The 19,061-nt window shown below is 41.8% G+C and overlaps 2 protein-coding genes across 4 annotated transcripts in view; both read right to left on the minus strand.

Annotated features, from left to right (window-relative positions):
* The window catches only part of KCNK13 (potassium two pore domain channel subfamily K member 13), a gene marked incomplete at its 5' end in the record, with an annotated part of 49,873 nt that extends 36,003 nt beyond the window's left edge, over positions 1–13,870 (minus strand). Inside the window, one exon of the mRNA XM_083862579.1 lies at positions 13,531–13,870. Coding sequence (XP_083718705.1) covers positions 13,531–13,870 — 340 coding nt within the window. The remainder of the gene's footprint in view (positions 1–13,530) is intronic.
* A 2,698-nt stretch (positions 13,871–16,568) lies between these two features.
* TDP1 (tyrosyl-DNA phosphodiesterase 1) overlaps positions 16,569–19,061 on the minus strand; it is a 44,440-nt gene continuing 41,947 nt past the window's right edge. For all 3 annotated transcript variants that reach the window (XM_083864388.1, XM_083864387.1, XM_083864386.1), the window contains exon 16: positions 16,569–17,104. In XM_083864388.1, coding sequence (XP_083720514.1) covers positions 17,031–17,104 — 74 coding nt within the window. In that variant the 3' untranslated portion in view covers positions 16,569–17,030. The remainder of the gene's footprint in view (positions 17,105–19,061) is intronic.

Here is a 19,061-nt window from a genome sequence, read left to right on the forward strand (position 1 = left end):
CCACTTGACTTACCCTAGTATGGACAGTTACACCCCGATGATCAGAGATACTGCTCTACTGCAAGGGAGTTTTCTCCTGAACAGCTGAGTGGGCTATGGGTATGAGTGTGTATGGGTGTGTGTGGGTGTGTGTGAATGACAGCAGGATCACCCTAGGGACCCCATTAAATCAGAGCAGTTTTGAATTCCAGCTAGGACTGCACAAGAGACTGACAAAGGATGACCCAAAAGTATGCAGAATTAGCGATAGTTAACACAAATGTGCCCTTTCTTCATCAGCTTTGGTGACTGCCTAAATTCTCATCTGGCTGTCTCAGAGTAAAGTGACTCCTTAGCCTGTAGGAGAATTTTCTGCCATCAAGACAGATCCTACCAGTGGCACTCATGGTGTAGCTGTAGCAATGTGAGCTGTATCTCTGCCACAAGGATTGTGCAGAAACCTGCATCATTTTCTACATCCTTAGGAAGGTTCACAGCACATTTGCTGGAAGCACAGGAGAAGGTTCTGTGCAGGACTGCCAAGCTGAAGCTCAGACAAGAGGGAAATGATCTATACAGAGAGATCATTTTCATCCTAAATATATGTTCCCCGATTGTGTTAGTTCCTTGTTTGAGAAATTCTTACAATGGCCATAGGATGGGTCTCTGCCCTATTCATACATGTAGATGAAGTACTAAATTCAGAGCTCTTGTTTACAATGTAATCTCAATGCCAATTTTAAACCTTTGCCAATTTTAAACCTCTGCCACAGTCAAAGAAAACATGAACTGCACCTACTCCAAGTGATGATATTTTTTGCAAATGCTCTAAGGGATTGAAACGCCTCCCACTGAAACGGTGGGAAGAGCAGGCATTTCCTGTGTGAAATAAATGAACAGACATCCTTAATAAATGGATCCTTTCATTATGTTAAAGGTCTTTTCCTCTTCAGGAAGTTACCAACTAAGCCTCAAGCTCAAGGTCATTAATAAAGAAATTAAATGCTGTAGGAGCAAGCACCTGTGCAATGCCCTAATTGTTACATGTAAAGGACAAAATCTGTCTTAGGACTGATTAGAGAATCACAGAATCATTTTGGTTGGAAAATGATTGAGTTGAATTGTTAACCAAACACTGCCAAGGGCACCATTGAACCATTAAAGCAAGCAGCCCAGGAATACACAAGGCAGAAGGTTTTGGAGCATAGCTTCATTGCCAAAAGGCAAGTGTCTACATTGAATATGCTTCTTTATCCAGGCCTATGGCTTCAAAATATCTGAAGCTCCTGTGAATGAGGGACAAAGACATTTAACCTGGATAATATTCAGTGGCATTAAGCTTGTGATCCTCATCCTTAATGCCTGTCTGCCTATTGGCCCATTACAGGAGGTCCTTTTTGCCTGCAGTTGCCTTGATCACCTCTACTGGTTCTTCCTTCCTGATTTCTGCCAGCTTGTTGCCCAGGCATCTGCTTAAAAAGAGTGATGATACCTAGATGATTGCAGCTCTGCCTTTAACATGGACAGAAGACTGAAAGTAGGATTTACATATTCTTTTATGATGGAATATTTAGGTTGATGATCTTCAGTGATGACAGAAAAGAACTTTAGGAAGAGCAAATACATGAACTAGCATTAATGGATGATATTGGATGTTTTTTTATTTAATGGGAACTAAATTAAAAGTGCAAGTTTGTTATAAAACACGACTGTAAAATCACCTAGTAAACAAAGCAGATCTGTGCGTATTCTGAGTCATACTGCTGTTTTCTTCAGGGTGAGAAGGCTCTTTGGACAGGTTGTATGAAACAGTATTTATCCCTTTGAATGCTAGGAAAATTTAAAAAATCTTAAAATTATATGAAATAACCTCAGTGCAACAATGTTCCAAGATAAGACATAGACTGGATGACTAAATAAAATCTTACTTCCAAACTCAGTATTTTGTCCTTGATTTGAGTAGTGAGAGAGAAACTTTACAATCTGTATTGAAGTACAGTGCAATAGATGGCTTTTAAAGTGATTGAAAATTCACCCACTTTGTTATTTACATGCCCAATTTTAAACACATCAGGAAAATGGTTCAAAAGTTTCTACAATTAAACTTCATCCAGTTAATTTGTTTTTCCTGCATCAGTTCTTGCAGCAGGAGATAGCTCATTCTAGGGGAGCAATAGAGAAAAAAACATCTCTAGTAGGAACATTTCTCCTTATAAAAGGACAATTTGCAAAGCATTTTTTTATGTGGCTTCAGCTGCATAAATTACAAAATATTTAGTACTTTGTTATGACAAGCCTATTACCTGCTACCTACCATTGTTCTGCTCTTTTGGAAGGAACAAATGTAGGAACATTGAAACTGTCTCTAATGGCCCTCAAGAGTAACTAAGGACACCCATGAGTAAACATTGTATTTCTTTTTCCAATACTTCAATACAGTAACTTCTGAAAGTTGTACACCCTGGGGTGTCAGAGAACAGACAGATCACCGTATCCAGAGAAAGCATGGTGAAAATTCCCTTTATGTACCTTTACCTGGAGGATCAAAATTAAACTATTGGCAAGGCTAAAGTTTTACAGAGGGTGCCAGGTCTCTTCTAATGTTACAGGGTTTTGGTTTACAGCTTGTCTGAAAGGCAGCATCTCCTTCAGCACAAGGATGTTTAAATTTGTGGTGAAAGAGGAAGGAATAGTCAGTACTGCTCCCTGGAACATGCAGACAGTCTTAAGAACCTTCTCATTAAGCCACAATCCAAACTTGGACCTGCTGACTTGATAAACTAGGAATATTGCAGCCTGAGAGGGATGAGGCAGACTCTAGCTCTTTGAGCAGATGAGAATTTCTATTTAAAGCATTATACATGAAAAATGAAAGGAAGAAGAGCAGACTGTATAACAAAATTAACTCCTACTTAGAAAAATAAGAGAAACTGGCCATTATAAAATACTTTTCTTACAACAAACTGCAAAACAGTGCCAGTGCATAGCATACAGGGAATGGAAAAGAGATGTGATGTAGGAAGACTACAAAAGGAAAATAAATTAGAAAAAGGAATTAATCTGCAATATGAAAAAAAGGTTTTGTATATAGAGAAGGTTTTACCCCAACAGCACTATCCTATTTATATCCTTATGGAAATAACTTCAGAAAAAAATTTTCTGCCTCTAACTCAACTATAATACTTTTTTATTTTCCATGCCATTAATGGAACATGCTGGTTTTGCTCTAAGTTGTTTTAAATTTTTGAGCTTGACTATATAAATAACTTTATGTGTGTGCATTGGAACATGGAATTCAGTATTGTGCCTCTTTGGTAGGCATTATTCTCTACCAGAGAGAATCAGCAAAGCTCAGCTGCCCCTACAGGCAGGTATGAATGAGACAATCACTAGCACAAATGTGCATGAGGAATACTCTATTTTAGCAAGAAGGCTGGACAGCTGTTGCTGTGAAATTCTGACCAATTTCTGCAAAGAGTCTTGAGGAAAAGGACAAAATAGATACAAATATATGCTTAAAATAGGAAACTGTTGGGTTTTTTTAAGTCTGCATCTGCCTTTAGTACTTTTAAACTCAATGTTTTGCTCAGTTTGGAGTTTTTTTGCAATGTTACATTTTTACACTGAAGGAATGTATACTTTCCACTTCTTTAGTATTCTAATAATGGATAACTACCAGATTTTCAGCAGAATTACTTTCAATTAAAACCAGTCACATTTAAAATAGGCATATTAGTTCTGTTTGGATAAAATCACATTTAAGGTCTTATTAATATTCTCACTGTGAGAACAAAACCACCTCAAACTCAAAGCAGGTCTGAAGTTGCAAAAAGCCTGAGCTATATTTGCAATCAACAGCACCTACTGATATATTGAATTTTCACTTGTCAAAAAGTCTGAAACACTTCCATGAGCTATATTCTGCCTTCAGGGATAGCAGTGTGAAATCAATGGACCACTGAAGTCTCACAAATGCTATAAAAATCTCCATGTTATAATACTAAATATTTTTCCTGGCAATTTAAATTATAGAATAATATTTCACTATTTAGTTACAATTTTTTTTCTGTTTTTAATATTGAAACAATTCTGGTTTTAAGTATTCTTAATGTGCAGAAAAAGCTTTAATATATTAATTGCTGGTATCCCAGTCACCTGAATCTTTAATAGCAGAAACAATTCCACTGGACAAAAGTACTGTCCAGGAGTAAACATAATTAGTACCAAAGTCTTTATCTTCAGTATTTTTTACCCTGTCCAAATTATTCTAAAACCAGTTAAAACAGTCAAAGACAGTCAGCTAATACTGGGATTTAAGTTTGCAAGCCTGCCGTCAGTATTTATGGGAAATTTAGAACAAATTTCTCCTTCTTTGTATATATGGGTTAATCCAAGTCAAAATAATTATTTTATATTAATAATTATATTAAATATCATTATTTAAACTGACTAATTAATAATCACTTAAGTCAGTACAGTCTCTTTTTTTTTAACCAGCCTCACTATTCTGCATACCCAGACCCTCTTTGTCCATAGAATTCATCCATGGGACAAATTAAGACTGTTCCTGTAACCAGCAAGTAATTTGTTTAAGTAAGTGTTTTTCTTTTTTCCATCGAACTTATCCCACTTCATGGCATGTCTAATCTTCTCAGCCCTGATTAGGCTTCTGCTTTTAATTAAAAAGCAAGTTTTCCTCCAGGAAATAGGAAAATTATGTCACTACTCTAGTCAGAAAACCCTCACATACTAAGTGCTACAGTTCATAGAACTGATCTCTAGCTCAGCCTGCAGCAGGCTGCTCAGGAAACTTCTGGCTTGGAAATTCAGAGATACCTTGGAAGTAAGTACTAGGCAGAAGTGGTAGGATTATAGCAGGGCTACCAGTTCACAAGGGGAGTAGGCTGGAGAGTGGCCTGGCTGCGGAATGGATGCATTCTCCAGCTGGCCCTCCTGGAGGAAGGCAACACCCCCTGGAGCTTTCCTTGGCCTGGTGTTTGTATGCCCAGTTTGCCAGGGAGCTGCAAAGGCCCTGATCTCCTCCCCTTTCTGCCAAGGGCTGCAGTGCAACAGCCTGGGGATTGAGGCTCCTTCCCATGTTCACCCAGAGAAGTGGCTACATTTTGTTCAGACACACAGGGCTCCCACATGGTCCCTGCTGCATGTCACCTGAAGGACTACATTCAATTTCCAGCAGTGTTTTGTACAGAAAATGGACAATAACAGTACTTTCCTTGTGCTCTTTGTCTCAAATCATCCCAGTACATCAAACACAAGCAGAAGGAGATACAGCTGCTGGAACAGAGACTTCCAGCAAAGTACTTAACTCCTTGAAGGACCAAGTTCTTCAAAGTAACATTCTGTTCATTTTTAGCTGGTTTTCTTCATAACTATTTTTCCATCCAGGTTTGTTGTTTGGTTTCTTTTTTCATTCCAGCAGCAGTAAAGATATTGTTATATCTAATTTCACTGCTTTAATTAAGTAAGTACTTCTCAGTCCATGATCAGTTCTATTTTGGGCTGGTTTAAAGTTTATTTAATTTGAGACATATACCAAGCAGGTAGTATAATTGCATATCTGAAGGCCTAATATTAAAATTTTCTTTTATTTCCTGAAGGTTTAAAAAAAAAATCTAAGAAGTTCAATGTAAATTTGTCAAAAAATTCTTTTTATCTGCACTTTAAAAATACAAGTACAAAATGGCACAGAACAAGACTCTGTATGCAGTGTGACTAACACCTTGTTTTTTGGGTGTTTTTTTTTGAGGATAACAAGAATGATGAACACATAGTATCACGGAACCTGGGGAAAAAAGCCCTGGCAGAGGCAGAAAAAGGTCATCTCATCCATTCACTGCACAATGAGGGAATTAAGGATTCTGCATAATTCCTGTGGGGTGTTTGGTTAACCTGAGTGTGAAAGGCCTCTGGCGATGAAGTCTCTATGTCATTCCTATTCCTAGGCAGACTGCATAACTGCTTCACTTAATTTAGAAAACTTTTTCTTATATACAATCTGAACCTTCTTTGTTGCAATTTAAGCCCATTATTTTTTATTTCTTCCTGTCATCATTCCTTTTTTAAAGACTAGCAAAATGTTTGTCATTTTAACTTGCCTGGAATTTCAAACCCTTCTATGAGTTGTCAAAGTGCTCATTACTGTTTCAGTAAGTTCTTTGAATATTCTGGGCAGTTGAGTTAGCTTAAATGATTTAAAAAGATCTGATTTAGGGATTCTAACCTGTTCTTTTACTTTCCCTTTTCTTACAAGTGTTACTTGTACCACACAACAGTTCAGAGTTGACCTTTTCAGAAGACGGATACAGAAAAAGCCATTACAACATTTCAGCCTTCTTGGAATCATCTGTTGAGAGCTCTTCCTCTCTTCTATACAGCAAACCAATGTTTTTCTTAGTCTTTCCCATCACTATTGTGCTGATGAATCAGTTCACATTACCCATGACACCCCTTGCTAATAGCATAATTTTGTATCTGTTCCTGTATTTCCATTTTATTCCTTTTATTTGTCTTCACTGAGCTAATTTTCTATCCATTTTCTGTATGCTTCCTTCTTGTGACAGAAATTAACTTAAAATTTATACATTTGTCTTTTACTACAGTTCCTGTACTCATTCTATATTTCACATTCGGACCCCTTGTGCCAGCTTCATTCATATCTTTTGTCCAGGAAACTGATAGTCCCCCTTAAGTAATATTTTTTAGTTTTGGCTCCTCTGATATTACAAACCGCAGAGCTGTATTTAAAGTTTTGCTCTCAAAATCCCCTGGTTTTCTGTACTTCTTCCTTTCCCTTTAAATCTCATTTAAATGAGAGAGAGAGAGAACCTGTGGCAGAGAAGCTACAGTCATTATTGCCAACAGTGGCAGGCTGATCTGGTTGTGCTGCTGCCTGGGTGTCCACCTGTAGATTGATAGAGTGGGATTTATTTTACCAAAATTTCAACATTATTAGTAGAAGTATGAACCTTTGCACTTGACACTATCAGCTTTTATCAGCTGTTTTATTCTAGTCAGGGAAGAAGCACATTAGGACATATAAATTAATGTGATTTATTTTAGATATCTTCTGTAAAACTGGATGACTGGCACTAACAGAAGTAAGAAAAATTTACATGTGAGACCCTCACCTGGCCTTTCCCCTAACCTTGTGGATTACAACCATATGGTATAACTTTTATTTTAACCGGTGTCCAAGAGAGAACATGCTGAGGTATCACACATGTACCTTTTTTAGATTTTGCTTATAAAAGCAAGATTTCCAGGTTGCTTTAATTTTATACTTCCTTTCTGGCATGATTTGTTTTAAGTTTTCTACATTGTTCTGCATATAGCAGAGACTGGTGACAATCCTATCATTATAACCAATGTTCTTCTTTTCACATTTTCTCTACATCTTTGTTTTACACAGATCTGTATATATTATATATTATTTATACATATTATTTAGATATCATTAATATTATATATATTTTATATATAATATATGTTATATAATATATAAAATATATCATATATATTTTATATATATATATATATTATTTATATATTATATAAAGCTTTTGGTAAAGTTAGAGTAAAGCATCTATTTGAGCATGTCTTTCAAAGCTGGGCAATGTTCTAGTTTATTAACAGATGCAATCCAAGGCTGGTGGCAATTATAACTTCAGTGAGTTGACAACTACATGGTAGTCTCTGTAAGGCAAGTAAATGGCCTCAGTTTACCTGCAGCTTCTCTAAAAACCCTTTTGCTCTAGAGATGCCTTTCTTGCTCTGCTTATGGTGCAATGGCTAAAGAAGGCGATTTTGAATTATTAGAGCTGTTTGCAGCTTGTGTGCAGTTTTGGTCACCACAGTATGGAAAAGACATTAAGCTGTTAGAGAGCAACTAAATATGAAGATCATTAAGGGCCTCAAGGGGAACTATACGAGGAGCAACTGAGGTCACTTGGTCTGTTCAGCCTGAAGGAGACTGAGGGGAGACCTCACTGCAGTTACAACTTCCTTGTGACGGGAAGGGGAAGGTCAGACACTGATCTCTTCACTCTCATGACCAGCGACGGGACTGAGGGAATGGCCTGAAGTTTTGTCAGGGGAGATTTAGGTTGGATATCAGGAAAAGGTTCCTCACCCAGAGAGTGGTTGGGCATTGGAGCACTCTCCCCAGGGAAGTGGTCACAGCACCCAATCTGACAAAGTTCAGTGTTTGGACAATGCTCTCAGGCACATGGTGTGACTCTTGGGGCTGTCCTGCGCAGTGTCAGGAGTTGGATTTGACGATCCTTATGGATCCCTTTCAACACATGACATCCTACAATCCTATGATTCTAAACACTTCAGGCATTGTACTGCTAGGTAAGGGCAGACTGTCTGTTCTCTGTGACACCAGGAGTGAGCTTGGCCATGGCCCCAGGTGGAGCATTTAGTACAGCTGCCACTCTTTGCTCAGTCTATACACAGCAAAGACAGGGTGATCTCAAGGCTACAAGCAGTAGTCCAGCTCTTGGGGTTTAACAACCTTTCTGGTTTGCTGGGCATTATCAAACACACTTTTCTTTTGCACAGTTGTAATTCCACTTAGCAGGAACTGCACTGACAAGTGAAAATGAGGAAACAGGCACTTTCTAACACTTTTCAGAATCTTTTCCTTCACTCCATGACATGGCTGTAACATGGACACTGTGGTCGTTTCACCCTATACAGACTTTCCCATTAGCAAACAACACTTCCATGAGAAACCCTTTCTAAAAGGCTGCTTAAAGATGCTGACTCCTTCTATCCCTTCTGTACAATACACCATGTGGTTTGTTCATTGCTGTCTATGGTAAAAATCCCAGCCTTCACTCCAGGCAATTTTACCTTTTGGGCCTCAGGTAATGTACCAGTTGATGAATTTCTTTTCTCACCTTGTTCCAAGACTTTACACCTCCAGCCCAATTTGCTGCAACGTTTTGCAGAGAGAAAGGAAGCAAATTTTGACAATTTCTCAAAAAAAAAAAATCTCATTTTGTGAAGATGATATAATTTCTTCCTTCACCTCACTGCTCACACAGTTCACACAGAGAAGACAAGAAGCAACAGGAGCAAATTGGAATACAGGAAATTCCATTTGAATAGGAGAAAAAGACCCTCTTTTAATGTGAGGTGGGTCAAACACTGGCACAAGTTGTCCTGAGAGATTGTGGAGCCTCCACCAAGAGAGATACCCAAACTCCAACAGGATGCAGCCCTGAGCAGCTGGCTGTCACTGACCCTGCTTGGAGTGTGGGGGTTGGACCAGACAACCTCCAGAGATCCCCTCCAACTTCCAGCGGCCTGTGAAAAGGGCAGGAATATCATAAGTCAGTTTGAGAAGTTGCTTCATGTTATATGTTTTTAACAAGATACATTTTATTCCAGCTCCCTACTTCTTGGAGGCACTACTGAGCCAAGGTACCACAGAAGTCCTTGGACATCAGAGCACCTGATGATGACTGTGACCTTACAGTTTAATGCTGCTGAGCACCCAGAGCCTACCTAAAGCTGTATGTCTCTGTATAAAACACATAAACATTCACTGAAGTGCCAGTTGGGACTTAGATCTTGTTTTATTCTCCAGTCTGCATATATTTTATTAGCCTATGCAAAGTGGAATAGTTTCAACAGAAAACACTGAGAGTCCCACCTTAAAATTATTCCCCATTCTGGTGTACAGGGCACTTGGATGAGACACAGGAATTGCATCAAGCCCTGACTGAGAGAGAAGTGGCTTTGATCTCTCACATCCTGAGATATTACTACTGCCACTTGATTTCTAGGCCAAAAGGACACTACATTATGTGACAAAGGGTCGACTGAAAGCAAAGTGAGTTTTTGGAAGAGCCGCCTGGACATGTGTGGATAAGTTAGGCACCTCTCTTAATGAGATTGAGAGGTTTTGACACCATCTAATTCCTTGGGATCACTTCCTGGACAGTCTAGAAAGTCTCCTATTTGGGCAGGTATTTGTGGCTATGTTCTTTCATTCTTAATGTTTCTGCTTACTGCAAAGGAAACCTTAGTACTGGGTCACACTGGATATCACTGTGCAAAAGATGCATCAAGATTAGGGGTTACAGGCTGAGCACTGATAGGAATAAACACTTTCATGGAACAAACCTTTAAATTACTAATTTGAGAAATTAATTATTTTTCACTAGTTCATTCTGTTTAGCTTTGTATTTTCTTGACAAATGAAAATAGGCTGGTTATATTTAATACTGACTTCTTGACTTGATGCACTGATAACATGTTCCAAAATCCATGTGACATTTTATGCAAATTTTAATTTAAAAAGACAGGATTATTCCCTTAGTTACTGCAAAACTCTCTACTTTCCTCTGAAATATGTGATAGTACTTCTTCCTAGCTGAAGTACAGGAAGCAGTTGATGCTACAAGTAATGTTTGAATGAAGTTTTAGCAGTAAATCAAAATGGCTAGGTTCACCTTATTACTCTGGAATAAATAAATTTATTCTGGTGGAGTAGCAAGATAATTCCTATTATGCAAAAGAGAAAAAAAATTACATAAAGTTTACAAAAGAAATAAAATTATTGTTTTTACAGCAACTTACCTGCTAAATATAAAGCTTCTATACCAGCAGATAGTACTGAGTGTAAAAAGTCAGCTGATATTAAGAATATGTCATAAGCACCTATTCCTAAAAAACTGTTTTTAACTGAAGACACCAAATTTTGTTTAGCTGTAGAAATGTACACAGCCACTAGAAGTGTAGACTGAAAAACACATGAAATGAGCCTTCATAGTTTCCTCAGAACTAGCAAGGCTGCAGCTAGAGTGATACATTAATATTGGGGCACTGTCCTAGGGCATGAAAAAAGACAGCCCACTTGGTAAAGGGCTGAGAAGAGAGGCAAGATACTGATTTTAGAGGTGTAAAACACAACCTATTGTTAGGATGCCAATATGGTTGATACAAACGTGGTTGCAGAGCCTGCAGGAGAACACTCCTGAGTGGCACATCTGAAGAGACCTGAGAATATCAGGAGAGCCCAGCCTGCAGCACAAGCTAAGTTAAAGCATTGAAATGCACAATCAGTCCCACAAAGCAGAAGTTCTACTGAGAAGATTGAAAAATAGACACACCACTGATATGATGAAAGAGTGCAATGATGCTGACTAGATTAAGAGAGAATGATGCAATTCATAAAACACACTGAGAAAGTGTCATCACTGATAAGACCAATAACAGCAATTTCAGGTCAAAAGCAAGGACAGGATGCCAACTGCCGAAGTCTAGAGACCATACACAGTCTGAAGGAAAAAGGAGTCTTGAGGACATTTCTGCAGAAACATTAAGGAAGCAGTAAAATGCGGGCAAGGGAAATCAGGAAGTCATAGAAATTACCAAACAGTGAGTGGATAAGTGGATACTTGTGTTTGTGATCAACTGCAATTAACAGGATCACAGATACGCTTCTCTCCTTAACAATCTTATTTATGTAAGACATACCTTAATGTAGAAATACTGGCATCAGTTAACACGTGTGAGAAGTAAACGTATCACTGCAAAATGGATTACAACACTGTGGTTTTCTGAATTGAGAGAAGGCTGAAGGGACACACTGGCAATGGTCTTTGAGTACCTAAGAGTACCTAAATTCTCTGAATACAAAGGAAGTCACTGAGCTGTGGTAAGGCAGACATCAGCAAAACCTCAGAGTAATAATGCACAAGGCTGGATTCCTTGTTGAAGCTGTGGGATCTCCAACATTGCAGGTTTGAAATGACATCTTGGACAAACATCACACACACACAAAAAAATCCCATATAAGTGACCTCCTCTAGGAATAGAGACAAAGCAGGTGGACTTCTGAGATGTGGTCCAATCTGATCTGATCTTTTTACTACGATTTTACGGCTGTAGGAAATGTTAGCATAAACTCTGCTTATTTATTTTGATCATACAAGAGGCACACTTCAAGGGAGATGTTATAATGGCAAACAAACTACAGCAATCCACAAAAATGGGCTTAATAATGTTATAAATTACTTTAAATTGCCAGTTCAGCAGAACACTGAAGCACAGTTCTTGGGTCTTAAAGACTTTAGGTCTAAGGACACAAACCACTCAAATCTTGAAGCCCTGAGGAAATACAAAAACAGCCCAATGACACTTTTAATAATAGACCAACCCCAGACTTACAAAAACTCAGAGAGGGGTGTGCTGCAGGACAGGACAAACTCTTATACATCCCACATAAAGCAAGGTATCTCTAATCTCTTCAGGAAAAAAACCCAAAAAACAACAAACCTGTTAATGGAAATTTTCTAAAGAATTAAATAACCATACCTCAATGTACACTTCATTCGTGGAGAGAGACTGATGTGCATTGGCTATACCATTACTAAGATTTAGTGATCCCATTTGTCACAGTGATAACTGCATACAGATTGCCTGTCTTTAACTAAAGAAAGCTCCCTTCCTCCAAGGCTTTTAGCTGTCTGCAGTGCCTAAATAAAGCCTTTCTGTTGACACCCATGGTCTCCCTGGGGTGCTTATGTCAGTTCCTGGTGCTATCCCTTTTCATCTTAATGTACACCTGTCAGACTGCCTGGAATTTCTATTCAGTATCCCCTTCCCCTAAAGGCTCCTTCAGCCTGAATAAACTTAGCTTTATTCTGAAGTTAAAAAAGCTGTGCCCACGGACTTGATAGTTCTGCCTTGAAAAGCCTGAAGGAGCAAAAAGCCGAGTGGTTTGAAAGCCATTCTTTCCAAGTTGTACACTTTGCAGCTGGACACCACAAACTCTATTTAATGGTTCTTGTTAAGACCAGTCGATCCTCAGAAAGGGCCCTTCCGAGTGTACAGCCTATGAAACCGCCAGATCTAACATTCTATAACATTTCCCAGAATTTAAAGACACACAGAATTGTTTAAAGCTTTTGGCTTTGGATGCGACTGGTCTCTCGCAAAGTCTACCAGCGTATCCCGAGGATAAGTTGATCCGCGCAGACAAATGACACCCGCCAAGAGCATCCTCGTGTCGGCCGCCCTGCCCGCCCGGAGCCGCCGTGCCCGCCCGGAGCCCCTCTGCCCGCTCTGCCCGCCCGGAGCCGCTCTGCCCGCTCTGCCCGCCCGGAGCCGCTCTGCCCGCTCTGCCCGCCCGGAGCCGCCCTGCCCGCCCTGCCCGCCCGGAGCCGCTCTGCTCGCTCTGCCCGCCCGGAGCCGCCCTGCCCGCTCTGCCCGCCCGGAGCCGCTCTGCCCGCTCTGCCCGCCCGGAGCCGCTCTGCTCGCCCTGCCCGCCGTGCCCGGCGCTGCTGGGGCGCTCCCTCCGCTGAGCGCTTCCCGCGAGAGGCGCGCCCCGCCAGCGGCTCTTTGACGGGAGGAAGGCAAGAAAAGGAGCAGCGAAGACACAGGACCGTGCCCGGGCACCGACAGGAGCCCGCCCGGAGCCCGCTGTGAGCCGGCGAGGAGGAGACGAGCAGCGCATCCCCGGCCCCCAGCCCTGGCCCCGCCGCCGCCCCGGTGCCCGCCCGTCCCGCCGCTCACCGATGGTAGACACGACGGTGCCCACGAAGTAGAAAGCGCCGGTGAAATCCCATCGGGGCCGGATGTCATCGACGCGGATGCCGGCCACGCTCGCCTGCTCGTATTCCCGGAGGAAGTGCCGGAGCTCGGCGCGGCTCAGGTTGTGGCGGCGGGTGAAGTTCTCCAGGCGTTCCTCCCAGCGCTCCTTCGCCTCCCGCTCCGTGGGCAGCTCGATGGCCGAGAAGACGGCGGCGCCGCACAGCATGTAGAGCACGATCAGCACCGCCAGCAGGAGGAACCGCGCGTTGTCCGCGTTGAGGCGACCCGCGCTGGAGCAGCAGCAGGCGCCGCGACACGCCATCCTCCGCCCGCGGGACCGCCGCGCCGCCTCGCTACGTCGGGGCCCTGCCGGGCATCACGGCGCCGCCCGCCCGCCGTGCGCGGGGCCGCGGGGCTCAGGGCGCCGCCGGGTCCGAGCGGCGCTCCCGGGGGCCGGCCCGCACCTTCGCCCCGGGGGCACGGCCCGGCGGCGGGCGCGCCTCGGGCTGCCGGGCATCCTGCGCCCGGCCCGGCCCGGCCCGCCCCGTCCCGCAGAGCCCCTCAGCCCCCGGGCCCGCCAGTTTCATATCCCCTTCCTGCCCCCGCCCCGAGCACGTCGGAGCGGGGCGCAGGGACAGGCACCGCCAGGCGCCTCCTGCCCGCCGGGGGGGGGCGAGGCGGGACCGGCGGCAGCTCGCCCCCCGCCCTCCCGCTTCGCCGCCGGGCCCCGCACCATGGCCCGGGGGAGCCTCGGGGGGCAGCTCCCCTCAGCAGAGGCCGCCCTCGAGGCTCGGTGCCGGTGCGGGCAGGGCGGGCGGGCAGAGGGCGCTGCCCCGAGGCCGCTGCTCGGCCCTCAGAGGCGGGGGTGCCCCCTGCCCGCCCTCAGGGGCCCGGCCCGGGCTGTGGGCCCAGCAGCGCCCGGAGCAACGGGGCCTCTTAGAGACACCGGGCACGAAACCCTGTCAAAGCCATAAAAATTAGCGCCCTTTCTCAAAAAAGGGCACCTCCTTCTCTACAGGTCTGGTTACCCACTGCCTTCCCGACAAGGTGTTACACTTCTGTCCTCCAGCGCACGGCAGTCGAAGGGAATTGTGTAGGGAAGACTGAAGCAGCCTCCTCCAGCTGCAATGTGGTTTTAAAATGCATTATTTGCAGGTTCAAAAAGCTGAGCTCTCGGTCCAGATCTTCTGGAAATACCACTCTCACTGTAAGAGAGATAAACTCAGCAATATCTGGTAGTTGCTACAGTGCTGAATTTGACTTTTAAATAATTGGGGGCTGGATTTCAGCTCTGCTAAACATAGTATACAAGCACATTCTTTCCAGGGAAGGACAACCTACATACATTTTTCAGAAAGCCGGTTAGTAAACTATAATATCCACTTCCCTCCCCCCCCCAAAAAAATTTCTAGTAATTGTGTTGCAGTCAAAATGCAATGGGAATGACCACAAAGATGTTAGAAACCTCCCTTAATTGCAGATAATTGTACACACCCTGTAAGAACCGCTAATTGTCTTGCAGCCTGAGGTATATTTGAGTATTGACCTGGGCCCCAAGGGTGCACTGTGGGCAGTTCCAATGCCAGTGTCTGAGAGAGGATCACCACTATGTGACAACAACTGCTAGAGCAGTAGGCACAGGGAAAAATAAGTGTTTTTCTTATGTTGCACAGTAAACCAGCGGCAAGGGGTGAATAGAAGTAATGTTTAATTTTTTTCCTATTTGTAGTTATTCATAGGTGATACATCATGCTGCAGGTTTTTATTCCCTCTTAATTAGTCTTTAGCATAGACTTTAGCATGGAAATTAAAATTAGCAGCAATAGTGGAAGACATTAAATAGCCAAAAATAGGAAGATGAGATGCCAGCCAAACTAACCAGACTGTGCCAAGTGCTAAAGGTAACCACATGCTTCCATAAAAAAAAAAAAAAAAAATGCTGGTGTATCTTTAAAATTATTGGCAGCTCCTATTAGAGGAAAAAAAGCAAAAAAACCCAACCTATACTTCCTTGTTTTGACAGCCTCTGCCAGTCAAAAGGAAGACAGAACTCAATCAGTGCACTCTCAACCAGCAAAGGCAGCAGAACTGGGTGAGCACCCTCTGTCCACACCAATGGTTCCATCCATCAAGTGTGGCTTGGAATGGCACAGTTGGAAAAAGAGAATTTAGCTCCTTGCAGCCATGACATCAATGTGATTGCCCAAAGGAATATGAACAATAACACTATACATATTAGGGAAAAGTTTTTTATGGAAATAGTGATAAAGTGGGTGATAGAGTCACCATCCCTGGATGTGTTTTAAAAAAGACTGGATGCAGTACTTGGTGCCATGACTTAGTTGAGGTGTTAGGGCATGGGTTGGACTCAATGATCTTGAAGGTCTCTTCCAACCTAGTGGATTCTGTAATTTAAGATCATTTAGTCCACACATTAACAAAATACTACCAAGTCTACCACTAACTCATATCACTAAGTGTTAACACCACACACTTTTAATACCTTCAGGGATGGTGACTCCACCACTGCCCTGGGCAGTCTGTTCCAATGCCTGACAACCCTCAGTGAAGAATGTTCCCCTAATATCCAATCTAAACCTTCCCTGGTGAAAACTAAGGCTCCTTGTGTCCCCTCGCTTGTTGCCTGGGAGAAGAGGCTGATTCCCACCTGGCTACAACTGCCTTGCAAGTAATTGTAGAGAGCAGTAAGATCTCCACTGAGACTCTTTCTCCATGCTAAACATTCTTAGCTTCTCCAGTTACTCCTCAGAAGACTTGTGCTCCAGACCCTCCACCAGCTCTGCTGCCCTTTTCTGGACACGTTCCAGCCCCTCAATGTCTTTCTTGTCATGAGGGGCCCAAAACTGGACACAGCACTCAAGGTGTGGCCTCACCAGTGCAGAGCATGGAGGGATAATCACTGCCCTGCTCCTGCTGGCCACACGATTTTTGATACAAGCAATGTGTTCCATTAATGGGATGCTGTTGATTTTTTAAAACACCTGGTAGTACATTTGCAAGATGCAAGTTCCAAACCAATCTGAAATGTACACATTTAGAAGACAGAACAAAGGATATCTTAACAAGATTGCCTTTATTTTAATTTGAATTTTACACATAATAACTTTTATTCCAGCTACTAGGGTCAACTGACAGTCTCAAAGAACAGTAACTTTTAAATTAATTACAGCCAAAAAAAAAATTCAGAAAGACTCTCTGAGAAGAGTTCTCATCTTGAAAACCATATTGGGAACCACAGTAAAAAAAAACATATAAAAAGGTATTCAAAAAAGCAAGTTCACTTGTAATAAAATGGTTATAGATTCTCCAAGAACCTCTCCCTTATTAACATTTTAATGTTTCAACTACAAATTAGCCATTATAGCAGACATTATAGCTTACAGAACAGAAACAAGCAGTTTTTGCAAGTAGCAATGGCAGGCTCAGTGTCAGCAAGAGGAACATCACAGTACTGGAAACATTTATGATGGAACCCACATATTTCCATGTGTATCAGGGGCATCAGTGTAAGGAATATTCCAAATCCATGGTTGATCTGTAAACCAAAACAAAGACATACTCATGACGAATTAATTTATCAAATGCAAAATTTGGTTTTCTTCCTCTTTCCCCTTTGGAGGAAGAGAAAGGTCAAAATTCCTACTGATTTTCAGATTATATCATGTGGAATTTCAGTTTAGTGGAATTTTTTTTTTTAAACTGTAAGATACAGAGTTTTCAAAAGGCTTTGCTTTCCCCCAAAATATTATTTTAAATATAGTTATAACCCAACATACTCACCAGCTGTATAAGAATTGCATTTCAGACAATATACAAGTAGAATAATGCAGCCAAATTTGGTTTGGCTTAGTGCCCACAAGTTTTGCGCTGCATCTCTCCTAATCCAATGGAATTTAAGCACTGTAAGATACTACTATTTTTCACATGGGCAGTAAGAATTCAGTACCTAAGAATGACACTGCCTGACTTCTGAAAAGTTCACATTTACCCCTCACTTCTTCAAACATTACACCTTCAGATGAACAACAGGTTTGCACCATACAGTTCTCTCCCTCCCACTTATCAGAATACAGAAGCTCTTTCCACTCTTGGTAAAGAGCAAAGGCAACACACCAGGAGTTAACTTGCTAGCTCTGCAACCTGCTCTGTGCTCTTCCTCCTACTATACATGTGGCAGAAAGGCAGCTGTTCTACGAATCCAAGCTATTATTCTACTTCTTGCAGGCTACTCCTACTGAAACAGAGAAAAATCCTCTAACCCTTTTTTCTGTTGAGTTTTCTCAATTAAGAAATCTATATAAATCTAGCCTGCTTCTTCTCTCCATGTATAAAATGAGCCCTGAAGGAATACAATGACATTAAACTGTAATATGCATAGATTGAACTGAATTGTATCAAGGATGACAGGAATAGCTACTGATTGAGATTACTTTTATCCAATTTTAAATTTACAGGATCCAATGACAACTCTGACAATATAGGAAGTGAGAATTACTGTAGCAAGGAGAGTAAGAAAGTGACAAAAACAGTAATGAAGGGTTATATAAATTAAACAACAGCACAAGTGTGACAAGTACCACAGCAATTAAATATGGAGCAGAGGGACCATTGCTACTAAGCACTCATTATTACTTGTACTAGAGTGGCCTTAATTCATATACTGTAGTTTCATATGTTGCAGTAAAACATCCCAGCTATGCAAATGTTTTAAAACGTGTCTGTTTACAGAAGGAAGAGAGCAGTAGGGTAGTTGGTTGGTATTTTATTACAGTGGACAGGTGATTTCAAAGTATATAAAAATTAAAAGGCATCAGAAACCAGAAGAAACTATAGCACTTAACTCACAGTGCATGGCCAAGAAAGCTCTCTAGGTTTCTGGCTCAACTGCAGGATAATCTAGACTTTGAGTCATTTCTTAAAAAGAAAAAAAAGTAGCACCAGTATTTCCATAAGCTTGTTTTATAAGTCTCCTGCTGAAGAGCCATGTGTACCTTTTGTATTTTAGGTGAATACCTTACCAGATTAATAAACATTAACAGTTAAAAAAAAAGGGTACAGAATAAAGTAAATGTTGGGAAGAGCATTGAGGATTTCAAACACACATTCAGATTTGAACACTGACCTCTATTCTAAGACACCAGAATAAATCCAGTCCCACTCAAGCACTGGAATCTGTCACTCAAGAGTACATTATGCAGCTCAGACCTATCCCTCTTCCCTACTTCCCTACCATCTGGCAGTGACTCTGCTTATTTCAGCAAAACATGCAGGCAGAGGAAAACTTAAGACGTACAGAAATAACTTGAGTCACCCCCTTAAAGCATGCTGAGCGGCCTCAATACCTAATTTAGTTCTTTCTAATTGTAGCTATCTAAATAAAATTTGCTCAAGGTAGGTATTATTGTACTTGGAACTTTGTTCTGTTAATGGGATGCTGGTGATTTTATAAAACAACTAACAGTATTTTAATAAGTCATGTGTAGAACTATTGC

The sequence above is a fragment of the Zosterops lateralis genome (assembly GCF_965231275.1).
Source record: "Zosterops lateralis genome assembly, chromosome: 6".
NCBI lineage: Eukaryota > Metazoa > Chordata > Aves > Passeriformes > Zosteropidae > Zosterops > Zosterops lateralis.